The sequence below is a fragment of the Falco peregrinus genome, chromosome 7, assembly GCF_023634155.1.
Source record: "Falco peregrinus isolate bFalPer1 chromosome 7, bFalPer1.pri, whole genome shotgun sequence".
Taxonomy (NCBI): Eukaryota; Metazoa; Chordata; class Aves; order Falconiformes; family Falconidae; genus Falco; species Falco peregrinus.
This window is the reverse complement of record NC_073727.1, coordinates 16,967,650-16,979,660: the sequence shown is the minus strand read 5'-3', so window position 1 is coordinate 16,979,660 and position 12,011 is coordinate 16,967,650. Positions and strand designations below refer to the sequence as shown.

The 12,011-nt window shown below is 42.5% G+C and overlaps 1 protein-coding gene across 1 annotated transcript; it reads left to right on the top strand.

Moving 5' to 3' along the window:
* The first annotated feature begins 4,845 nt into the window (after positions 1 to 4,845).
* On the top strand, positions 4,846 to 7,856 carry LOC101924711 (antimicrobial peptide THP2-like). Its single transcript, XM_055811191.1, has 4 exons — positions 4,846 to 4,996; positions 6,071 to 6,149; positions 6,822 to 6,942; positions 7,625 to 7,856. Exons 2-4 carry the CDS (start codon positions 6,092 to 6,094, stop codon positions 7,638 to 7,640), a joined length of 195 nt encoding a protein of 64 aa, XP_055667166.1. The 5' UTR covers positions 4,846 to 4,996; positions 6,071 to 6,091; the 3' UTR covers positions 7,641 to 7,856.
* The last annotated feature ends 4,155 nt before the right edge of the window (positions 7,857 to 12,011 follow it).

The window sequence follows — 12,011 nt, the reverse complement described above, 5'->3', positions numbered from 1 at the left end:
TGATACCTTCAATTAGCTGTCAAGTCAAAACCAAGATGGAGAGCAGGTTTGTTCACACACATGTTAATCTCATCATTTCTCCCTGGTTACTCAAGAAAATTACATAATCATTAAAGTCTTGAGCTTGATTAAATACTTTTTGTGTACTGTTTGAAGTTTATGACTGCATATCCGTTCATTATTGATTCAGATTATCTATATGTGGGTTCAAAACTTTATCTGTTAACTGCAATGTAATATGTGTCTTGCAAATTCACTTGTAGAATAACATCTAAATACTGGTTATCCTCCTTTTGGTAGATTGACTTTGTCAGTGCAACTGTTCCTAACAGCTTCTGCAGCTAATCTAGAGGAGTCTGAACTTCTGTACCATACACTCCATAGTGGCATCAAAATACTTTGATCTCCTGTGCATTGAGTATGCCCTATGGTTAGAATTCAGTTCAGTGCACATGAAGGAGGCTGAGGGGTGGTGTTACTGTACAGCTGAGGGGCAGGCTGTAGTTAGCTAAGCCACCAGCCACCACTGTTGGAGGTGACCTATCTCCTCTTTGGAGTGCACTAAAATATCTGCTATTTGGCAAGCTGCTAGAGCTTAGCCTTTTGTTGGTCCTGATGTTCTAGCTACACCTGCATACAATGGCTTCCAGATGCCCCGGGCCTTCAATACCACGAGCAAATCATCCTCCTGAGGTGAGGATGGAACAACAGACAGGTATTTCGTGTAGTATCATTTGAAACAGGGCTGACACCACCAAAAGACCTCCTTTATGTTTGCTGCTTTTTCTTTCACCAGAGAACTATTAGGAGCAGAGTTTGAGATTCTCCCTTTTGCTCCCAATTGCCTCATCTGCTGTGCTAGATATAGACTCCTAAGATGGAGGCAAGATCCTCCTTCATTTCTGGGAACTGATCTTTGCACAATTACCCAAATATCTTGATTTAGAAAGAGAGAAAGACATTTCTCCTCACGACACGCTGCAGCCTCATCAGGAAGACACTTCCCTTAATAGTGTATCCCATCTGCATCTGGCAGAGCAGTGCTTCAGGCTCCATCTATGAGTTCATGTGCCAGGGCTCTAAGCACTGTCTTATTACATAAAATGCTGACCCCACCATAATATTTGTTTTCTTCCAAAGAGGATTGGGTGATCTGGACCTGAAATGAGTGGGGGAGGGTGGCATTGTTAGTGGACTTCAACTTGAAGAAGTTGGAGTTAAGACTTGCTGTGGAGATAGAAACATAACTAGATCATATTCTGAACTTTGATGAAACAAGAAAACAGAAGAAAAAGTAAAAGGAAACTCTCCATAAAGACTCCCTTTCCCTCTGCACTGAAAATGGTGAGAAAGCAGATGACAGTTTGGGTAGAAAGAATTACCTGATATGAAGAGCCAAATTATTGTGAGGTGCTGCCCAGCTTAGCTGGGCTGGATCCCATGCACTTTCTTACCCAGATGCACTGGGTGAAGGAACATGTAGCACTGCTGTGATCCTGGTGTAAGTCAGGTCTAGCAGCAAAAGGCACTGGAGAAACCTGCTGAGATTTTGAAGGGCAAAACATTGATATGTTCCTCCTGATGTATGAAACTGGCAGTCTCTTGCTTATAAGAACAGGAGCTGCAGGTGGGGATGGAAAGGTTATCCACCCTAAGAGCCACAAACCAACATCTTTGTAAGGCCTGCCTCACCACTCTGAGCTTTGGACAACCAAATGTGCTCCATCCCTCCTCTGTTTCTCCCTTCGTTATGTCCAGGCAGAGGTATTTTTATGGTAATGATGGGAGCTGTTGCGACGGAGGGAAGACACAGTCGCTCAATATGAGTGATCAGCAGACTTCGTTTATTGTCCCTTACAGTCACCTTTTATGCCTTGTTATAATTAGCTCATACATATTACAAAAGTTAAGCTCATTATTGGTTAGTTGCCAAAATACCAAGCCCGCCCCTTGTTTCTCTTCTGTAGTTATCTGTTCCCACCTGCAACATTCTTTTCCCACCAAAATCTTCCTGTTACTGTGTAACAAGGACAGCCAAAGACAGTGTATTTTGCTTTACTTCAGATAAGCTGAGAGCGATGTGCATTTTTGTCCAGCCAGCTGGACTATGCCTATGTGACCCTTTTCAGCTAGCCAGTTATCCACAGGGAGCAACCATGTAGAATTTATAATTAACCGTGTCAAGAATGCTCAACCTTAAAGTCACGTCCTTGATATTACTTGCACATAGGACCTCGGGCGTGGTAAAAATTAACGATGCGTCTTTGTTTCCTTGAGGAATCAGGTTGAGTAACAGTAACAGTTGGCAGGCAAGGTAACCACAAACTCTTGGCAAGCTGTGAAGTAACTGCAGCTTCTGCAGTTTTATTCCATCCATTTTTTGCTTTATGGCCAGAAGTTCATAGACACACCAGAAATTCAACTATCGTTTTTCCTACTGCAGAAACAGTTCACTTACTTATAAAAATAGGTAGTAAATAAAAAAAACCTATCTCAATTACCAGGGTGTGTATTTAAGGGAAATAATTTTTAGTCATGTTTTCACATGCATATATATCTCTATGTGTGTCTGTACATGTATGCACATGTGTAAACTTCTGTATACTTAAGAAATTAGTATCAAAGTATTGAAAAAAATCACATCACTAGTAACTAAACCATAGAACCAATAAGCAATTAAAATATTTCAGCTTTGCTTTGATAATACATGATCCATAAGACATGATGTCATTCACAGAGATCTTGGTCAATTAGAAACACGAGTCATTCAAGACAGCAAATGTATCATAACATTATGTGTACTTCAGGTGTCATATTAAAATATTGCATGAACAATGTTTGTTGCCTGAGGTGAGATGTAAAATCAAATACGATTTGAAAAAGTATTTAGTTTTGGTGTCTTTGGATAGTTACTGGGTGTGTCAGCAAGGGACTTGGTGCAATGGAAGATCAGTATAAAGGAAAGGATCACTAGACCTTAGAGATTGTGCTGAGGCTCCTCGAATCTTCATCATATTGATTTATGAGTTCGGTTTGACTTGGATTTTGCTAGTGAATAAACCAAAAAACAATGTAAGTTGGAATGGGTGTTTGGAGACCGTCTGGTCTATCCACCCTTCCAGACAGAGCCAGTTCCAAAGATAGACCAGGTTGCCTAGAGCTTAGAGTTGAGTTTGAATATCTACGAGATTATCAAGATTCTATAAATTCTCTGGGGCCCCATTCCAGTGTTTGATGACCATCATTGTGAGAGGCTTTTTTTTCATTATATTTGGAAATTCTTTCACTGTAATTTGTGTCTGTTACCTCTCATCTTTCTACTGCGCATCTGAGAAGAGTGTGGCTCCATCTTCTCTATAGCTGCCATTAGGTAGCTGTGAACTGCAGTTAGATGACCCTTTGCCGTGTCTTCTGCAAGCTGAACAAAGACAGGTACTTCAGCCTCTCCTCAAATGGATGATAACCCAGTCCAAACTCCTCAGGTTTCCAAAAGAAAGAAATGTTATGTACACTCTACAGGACCCTGAGGTTGTGTAGACCACACATTGGTTCATGCCCCACTAAGCAGCAGAGCACCTTTGAGTACCTTTGGAGTACCTTCAAAGCAAAACTTCTGGTTCACTTTCCTCTTAAGGAATCTAGTTTGCACACATGAAAAGCTCGCTGCAAACTGAACCAGCATGAAGTCACGGGACCATCAGGGGGTTACTTCAAAACTACACTAATGCAATTGTAGACTTCACTGTGGATACCACTCTGAAATGTCAGTGTTCACCTGTGGGCAAAAAGGCAAGGCAAATGGTAGGAACTGAAGTGGAGAAAGGAGCTGAAAACAAAAAAATAAATTTGATTAGGGACTACACTAATGCAAGATGTGTTTTGGACATTGCACACAATTCTAGCCAGCCCATTCCCAGAAGGCTGTAGTAGAACTGAAAAAAATAAGATGAATGTACAACAGGAATGATTCACTGAAATGGCTGGATCCATTTGAAGACTTCTCTGACAGATGTGGTTGACAGAATCCCTCTTTTTATTGAGGGGAAAATAGACAGACAAGGGGGAGTGTAAGAAAAGACCACAGCATCAGTAGCGATGTAGAAAGGGGGAAAAGGTGTATTTCTTTGCTGTTTCCCGTGACAGAAAAAGCAGAGATGATCAGCTAGCAGGCTGAGAGCAGATAAGCAGAAAATGAATGCTACCTAAGGCATAATAAGTTTGTGGAATTATCAACTGAAGGTCCTGTGGAGGCCAGAAGTACAAGAAGATCAGCCAGAGTCACAGAAGAATGCTCAGTCAGGAGCTCTGCAGCCTGAGGGTCCAGAGACAGCCTTTGGCACTGGATGTCCTAAACTGCTGTATTTTCCATCAGCTGGAAGGGCGTACAGGGGCATAACCATGATACACTTATCCTATTTCTGTACATTTTATGCTCTCTACTTAGACATCTTCAGTGGCCACTGGCTGCTAGGCCAATGGACATCTGGTTTAGTTTCTTACGTCCATTCTGTGTTCTTATATTCTGTATTTATAGAACAGGAAATAAAGTAACTGGGAGTGCAGGGAAGCACACAGACGTTTTGTATTGCAATGGATTATGTTAAGCAGGAACAGTTCAATGTATGTCCCAAGACATTTGTCACATACCACGGTGGTTTAACGTATCTTACACAAACTGGAGTGTCACAAGAGGTATTGCATGAGTAACCTAGGTTTTTCCAGAAGAAAAGCTTCAATAGGTTCAGAGAGAAACCCTGCTTTTTCACTGCGAAATGAAGAGCAACTTGATTCTTGTTGGATTAGAAGTCACCAAAAAAAACCCCCAAAACTGGGTGATTTTTTGATTGGCTCAACGTGTGGCTGACAAGAGGAAGCAGTTGTCACTCCCCCTAAGAAACATATTATAAAAGAGGCTGTAAACCTTACAGCCAAAGCCTTCTGGAGGGAAGGGACCAAGAGCTGGTCTTGTTTGTCTTCTGGGCTTACCTGACACCTGGTAACTTCTCAGTTCTTTTCATTCTTTCTTTCAATGTCTGCTGTTGTCTTTTCCTCAAAACCTGCCCCCTCCACAAAACAACCCCCCAAACCTCTGCATTATTAACCTAAATTTTAGGTTACTAAAAAGGGTTAATCTAAGTTTTCCTGAAATTGCACGAGTTGAATAAGTAGTTCAAATATGTGCTAATACCTAGAATACTTTGATAAAAATACTCTGCTTACTAAGTCCTAGGGAAAAATCTGGCTGGGTCAGGTTACTTTAGAGGTCTGTGGTCCAGAGAAATTAGCAATGTCTTTGATGGAACGCAGTATGGTGTTTTATATCTGTGCCTCTACGTTAAGAACTTTATTTCATTTTCAGAATTATTAACTTTGCCTGCTTGTTTCTTCTGATATTTTCAAATACATAGAAATTTGTGTAAACTTTTAATACTAATTTCAAAGCTGATTTTGGCCATGCTGTACCATTCCATTTGCAGAAATATGACATCTCAGCACAACCTCATTTCCCTTCCTTGCTTAAGGGAAGATAATTTCTGATGGATCAGAAGATTCTCAAATGCCAAGATATATGACATTAAATACCACTTCTTTATCCATAAGCCCCTTTCTAGGCTATCTAATCCTGTTTTGCTGATATTATTTCAATTATGAACTCTTTCATTGAAGGCATTGCAAATTTCTGAAGTTTATAAGTTTGACTGTATATTCACCTTATTTTGCTTACTGTTGTTTATTTATTAGATAAAACATTTAACTAAAAATGAAATCATGATTGCAGTTTGGCTAAAGACTACTTGCAAAGTGTGAAAGAAATCTGAGTGATCAAACTATTAAAATAACTTAATGATCACATATCCTGAAAGCATGTTACCCTGTATAAATTAACTTTTTCCCAGAAATGCTGGCACAGCACCCATGATTTCATATGGGTATTACTGGTTATTTTTGAAAGTTTGAAGAAAAGGGCAATAAAAATGCTATTTTGATTAACAAGCATTTGTACAGTTCAGAAGACTGTAGATCCCAGGGGCTGTCTATCATACACCTTCCTTGGTCCTTTTCCCTACAGTGACACAGCAAATCTGTGGTCATGAAGATCCTTTACCTGCTCTTTTCTCTCCTCCTTTTGGCACTCCAGGTTTCTCCAGGTAAGATGGAAAATAGATGCTAGAAGGGGATTTTTGTGCACCTGAAGTAAACTTCCCAGCACATTTTAATCACTACTGGTTAAAATTGCTAGAAACCAAACAGGATTTAGTCAAACAGCTCATTGCCTGCTCCCCTATGAAAATGGTTTCAAGGGTGGAGAAATTACAGCTTCTGAAGAAAAGTGATTTTTCACTTCTTGTGTCTTCCTAAAAAGATTGTGCTAAACGCTCTGGTTTTAGATGCCTGAGATGGTGTCTGTGGTGGCCATGATCTTTGGATAACAGCACACTCAGCAGTGGATTGCAGATGAAAATGAAGCCTGGCCAACTCTTTTCAGATAGGAGCCAATATTAAAGCCTCTGGACCCATGACACTTTTCCATAAAGTAAAGGACAATGAGTCAGGAGGTTTCTATCATTCTCCATCTGGACTTGAAGGCTATACATTTAGATGCACTGTGAGCTAAGGATCCCATCTCTGCAAGGTGTAGACCTGCATTGTAATCTCACCTCTTACATGGCCTTCCAATATGGCCAAATTTGGGCACCAGTCCTCAAGGCAAGTTAGTGGTAAAGGCAGCTCAAGGAATGGGAAGCCCTGCTGGCGTTAGGGCTGCATTGCCTTGCCTTGCAGAATGAGAGGGAAGGAATTTTTTTTTGTTATTGTTGCAGGTTTGTCTTCACCCCGGCGGGACATGCTTTTCTGTAGACATGGGTCCTGTCACTTTGGAAGATGTCCCTTCCATATGATTAAAGTTGGAAAATGCTTTGGGTTCCGCTCCTGCTGCGAATTGTGAGTTTGACATTCACCAAGGCTTGTCTGCAGTATGAGCAGACAAATCTACTTTGCCTGTGTCCTTAACCCCAAGGTGCTATTGAGATTGACTGGATATAAGGAAAAAACCTATTACACCATGAGGACAGTCAAATGTTGAAGCAGGTTGAGCTCCACTGTGCTTTTTCTCCTGATATGTGCACCATGATCTGCCCCAGCAAGAAAGGTAAAGCATGGTCGGAGATGTCAGCCTTGTGCTGTCCCAGCAACATTTGACCACTTTACAGCTCCTATGTCAGAGCAAAACAGCAGGGTTTGGTAGAAGTGGGTTGCTGTGCTCTATGGGGGGATTCCGTTATGCTGCAGAGTGCCATCAAATGTGTGCACAACATGTGACAGTGTTGTAAAAACAAATTATCATGTGAAAGGTAGCCTTCTATTTTCACTCAGGATTTCACTCACACATTCACCACAATATAAAAGGATATCAATTTAATTCCCTACTTTTCCTGAAGCAATAGGAAAACACTCTTCTTACTCACAGGTATGAGTGCACAGGGCTGTCCCAGCATGACTACACATGACATAGGGTATTTTGAAAAGTATTTATACCCAAGAGGAAAATATGCATGGACTGAGAGTAAGTAGGGAGAGAATACAAGCAGAAAGAGAATCTGAATTTTTTTTTTTCTTCGTGCAGGCCATGGCATGTATAAAGACTTCATGGAGTGTCCATTCAAGAGCGATGAAAATTTCTCCTAACCCTAGGAATTTGCTTTGAATACCCTTACTGCTAAAACCACCACATCCTGCTACAAAGCCTCATGCATCTCTCATTTTTATTCCAAGAAGCTTTATGATGTAGAATAAATCTAAATATATTCTGCATTGCTTTCCCTCCTTTTAAATAAATTGTTCTTGCTTAGCATTCATATTGCTGAAACATGGGTGTTTGTTGCGTGGGCTGAAGGCAATGATCCTACCTGGGGTTTGACACACAAACCCCAGAGGGCAACAATTTACTGTGCCAGCTGCTCCTTAATTTGAGCGTTTCGGAGACTTATAGCTGTCCAGGGCTAGACAGACAGGGACTGAAGACCTTACCCTCCAGTACCAAGAGACAGTTTGACTGAAAGGACTCAGTTTCCCTTGGTGGGATATGTTCAGATGCCAAAATCCTTTATTTCTTACTATGCAGAAATATTTTCTTGGAGAAAGAGAAATAGAAATAACTAGAAACCCAGACGCCTACCATCCATTAAAACATCAGCATGTGAAGACTCTGTGTTCTGGCTTCTGGAAGATACTCGTGAGCATCTCAGGAAGGATGTAAACCTATTTTCTTTTTTTTTATTAAAAATACTGCAACATTTTATAGCAGTTCTTTTCTCTCCAGAAGTTGTTTGTCCTGTAATTTCACAGCAACAGTTGTAAGTTTTGGTGGAATTTTCCAGCTGTCCCTCTGAGAAGGTGCATAAAAGACAATAGGTGGAGAACAGATTATACTGGTCTCTCTTCATTAGCTCCTCTCCCACTCCCTCCACCATATGGCACACTCCCTTCAGTTCTCTCTTGGGATACACACACTTCTGAAACATTCAAGAGGCGATTCTGTTTGCCTGCCTCTTGCAGTGTTATATGTCCTATGACTATTCTTTGCACTTCCTAGCAGGGAACAAATTTATCCTCAGGTATCCCACCCGACTTCTAATCCTCTGTGGCATGATTTCCTATACTCAAGTCATGGTGATAGTTAACATAACTCAAAATCTTTGGAAAATGCATGTTTGGGGGGCATCCATGCCTGGACAAGTTGTAGACACAGCCTAGTGCTAGAAGACTGTCTGGCCCTGTCATACAGTGGGACAGCTGTCAGGGCTTGCTCATACATCAAAGGGAGCTGAGAGGGTACTGATGGCTCTCAGAGGGAACGTATCCAGAGGAGGTATTCAGCATGGAACATGGCCATGCATTCAGACAAAATCTCGTGCTTCAGGACTCTTCTCAGTGCATTTACAGCAGCTAGATTCTGTCTGCCATCAAAAAGCAGTTCAGAACTGATTGGGCAGATTTTAGAAAAATGCCTCAAAATGTTTATTTCATCTTTTTTCTTCTTTGGTGTAGGCTGTAGACTTGCTTTCTATCTGACATGGCAAAGAGAAAAGTGAAGAGAATGCATAGGAGGCTTATAGTCAGAAGCAAGTCCAGCACTCTGTATCAAGACTGGGAAAAAGACACCATAACAGACACAAAGCAGTGAAAATCTGTGCCTAGAAAACATCAGGGTGTTTTCGGTTGTCAACATGACAGAAGTTATAAATTTTGCTGAGAAATGCAAACATACAAAGGAATTAGCTTACAGAGAACACAGTTGTTAACTATTACTTAACCAGCAGATAACCAGGTTTATTATATTATATTTACTTCTAGCTCAAATGCATTACGAAAATGTAACATCTAGCTTGCTGTCCCTTGTAGGATTTCCTACACTAAACAGTGTTCAATGGTGTTACTGAACTAGACACAGAAGGTCCTTAAAAGATCTGGTTTATGACAGTTAAAGTTACAGATTTTAACTTCTACAACCCTGTAATAGACTGGACTTGCAAGCGGTCTTGACTCTTCCACAGCAGCACATGGCAGAATATCACACAGAACTAGAAATGGCACTGCTGCCAATGTCCAAGCAACTGAAGCCATCCTCACCATTCTGTTGGTTCTCCTGACTCTATTGCTTGTGATGGGAGCCTAGCCACTGCTGTGTTTGTGGCCACCCAGATGAAATCAGAGGAACTGAACCCCCTCAAATGTGTTGCACACGGTATATGTTGTGGAAGGTGTGGTATACATACTTCACAGGTCACATAATACTTGGTACTGAAACGCTTCTTGTCTCAGCCCCTCTTTCACCTCCTGCAGTTCTGCCTGAACTTGTCCAAATGCTTAATACTCCCTTGAGTGGTACCGCTTGGCAATGTGACCTTTGATAGTCATGTCTGGGAATGAAGTGTGCACTGTGGAAGTGAAGGACAGGAAGTGTCGTCATTTCTCAACACAGCAGGTGTTTGTGGGTAGCTGGCCACCAGCTGTTGAGGTTTCTCTACAATTCAAAAACTGAAATTTCTTGATGATTTTCAAGCCTCCATCTTTACCTTGACAAAAATTCTGGCCTCAGGATACTGCTTGTTATGAGTGGCCAAATGTCACCCTTATTCTGGTCCTTGTCCTTGGCAGCCACAGGCACCAGCAGTAGCAGATACTTATGGAGGTCTGTGCTGGGCAGTATGTCCCTTGGGTGGGTACTGCCCTTCCTGGAGGTCCCAGACTCCTCATCATATTGCTCCATCACACTGTAACCCTCCTTGTTGCAGGCCCTGCTGGGAGCTATGCTGCTCCACACCCCATCCCACCACACAGCAGGGAGGGACCTGCCTTGCCCTCATCAGCACTTGAGCAGATGCCATGGCAACCCCCAAAGAGACCTTTGTAGAATTTAGAGGGAAATAGATCTCCCAGGCTGGCTGTCCAGTTGCCCCTCAAGGTTACATTTCAGAGGGGTCCCATGGATCAGATGGGTAGTCCTGCAGGGAGTTAGCAGGGTGTCTTCTCCTCTCCATCCATCTGGAGACAACCTGAGTCTAGACTAGCTGCTCTCACCCTTCCTACAAAATGCCTCTATGATTGTGATCCACCTGTGAGTAAATGTGTGGGTGTATTCATGAACGTGTGTCTTCATAAGAAGTGACTCTGGTTGTTCTGGTGAAGGAATAGGCCACCTTCAGCCATCGTTGGCTTTCCAGCTGGGTATGCAGCACTTGGCAGAGATGCTGGGCTTCTGTTTGCTGGTATTTGTTTCCATCATGTTTCACTGGGTAACTTAATCCAGCTCTCACTTACTATGATGATGGCTCTATGCTCTTTATTTTTCCAAATCACACAACAACATTAAAAAAGTGTCTGCAGTTTTGACTCCAGGGATATAGCTTGGCAGCAAAACTCTACTGAGTGATGGAGTCATTGAACAGAAGGGTCAGAAAAGGTTTTCATTTTCTGCCTTACTCAAAAAGCAAACTCATATGTACCATCAGGAAGAAGAGCATGGAGGTACAGTTTTTGCCATCTCGACACAGCTGAACATCCCTCCTAGGGAAAGCCTCAAGCCTTCGGACCCTTGAGTCCAAGGGTCATCTCGCAGGAGACATACAGGGAATGTTCTGTGCTCACTGCAGAGAGGTTTAGCTGTCTGTTTTCAAAGCCAGAATTTACATGGAGCTGTGTGTAACAGTGCTGCATGAGAAAGAGCTGTGATAAGCCGAACTCATCACTTGAGAGCAGCTTTTAAGGTCAATTTATTTCCCCTGGTCCTTGCTTGAGCTATTTGCTAGCTTTGACCCTGGCTGTACAATTTGCTGACCAGCCTTCCCAGTTTAAAACTGGAGCTGCCTCACTGCTACGAAGCCAGACTCCCCAGATGGAACCACCTGGCCTTGCTGCTACCTGACAAGTATTTTGGTCACATGCAGACCTGCACATAGACAATCACACATGTTCACCTGCAGCAGCAGCACAGCTTCGTGCGTTGGTTTGTAGAAGGGCTGAGGGCAGTGTCTGATGGCAGAGAGCGGCAAGGCTGGTCTCATAGTGTCCAGATGGGAAAAGAGGAGGAGGCATCCTGTTTCTTCCCTGGAAACCAGAAAACTTTAAGATATAGGTTATCCCCAGCAAGCTTGCAGGTGGCACCAAACTGTGTGCTGATATGTGGCTGACATGCCAGGGGTTGTGTTGCCACCCAAAGTGACCTCAACAGGCTAGCAAAATGGGCTGACAGGAACTGTTGATAGTTCAACACAGAGAAGTGCAGTGTCCTGTACCTGGGGAGGAACAGCCCCATGCACCAGTATATGCTGGGGCCACACAGCTGAGAAGCAGCTTTGCAGGAAGAAACTGGGGGTCCTGGTGGACACCAGGCTGAATATAAGCCAGCAATGGGCCTTTGTGGCAAAGGTTATCCCAAAAGAATCTTGGGCTGCCTTAGATCAACTATTGCCAGCAGGATGAGGGAGGTGATCCTTCCCATCTACTCAACG

Bases quoted from the DNA above. Each gene is read 5' to 3' on its own strand.
- LOC101924711 (XM_055811191.1), top strand. From the start codon at position 6,092: ATGAAGATCCTTTACCTGCTCTTTTCTCTCCTCCTTTTGGCACTCCAG. The intron at 6,150-6,821 runs GTAAGATGGAAA...TTATTGTTGCAG, and splicing joins GGCACTCCAGGTTTCTCCAG to GTTTGTCTTCACCCCGGCGG.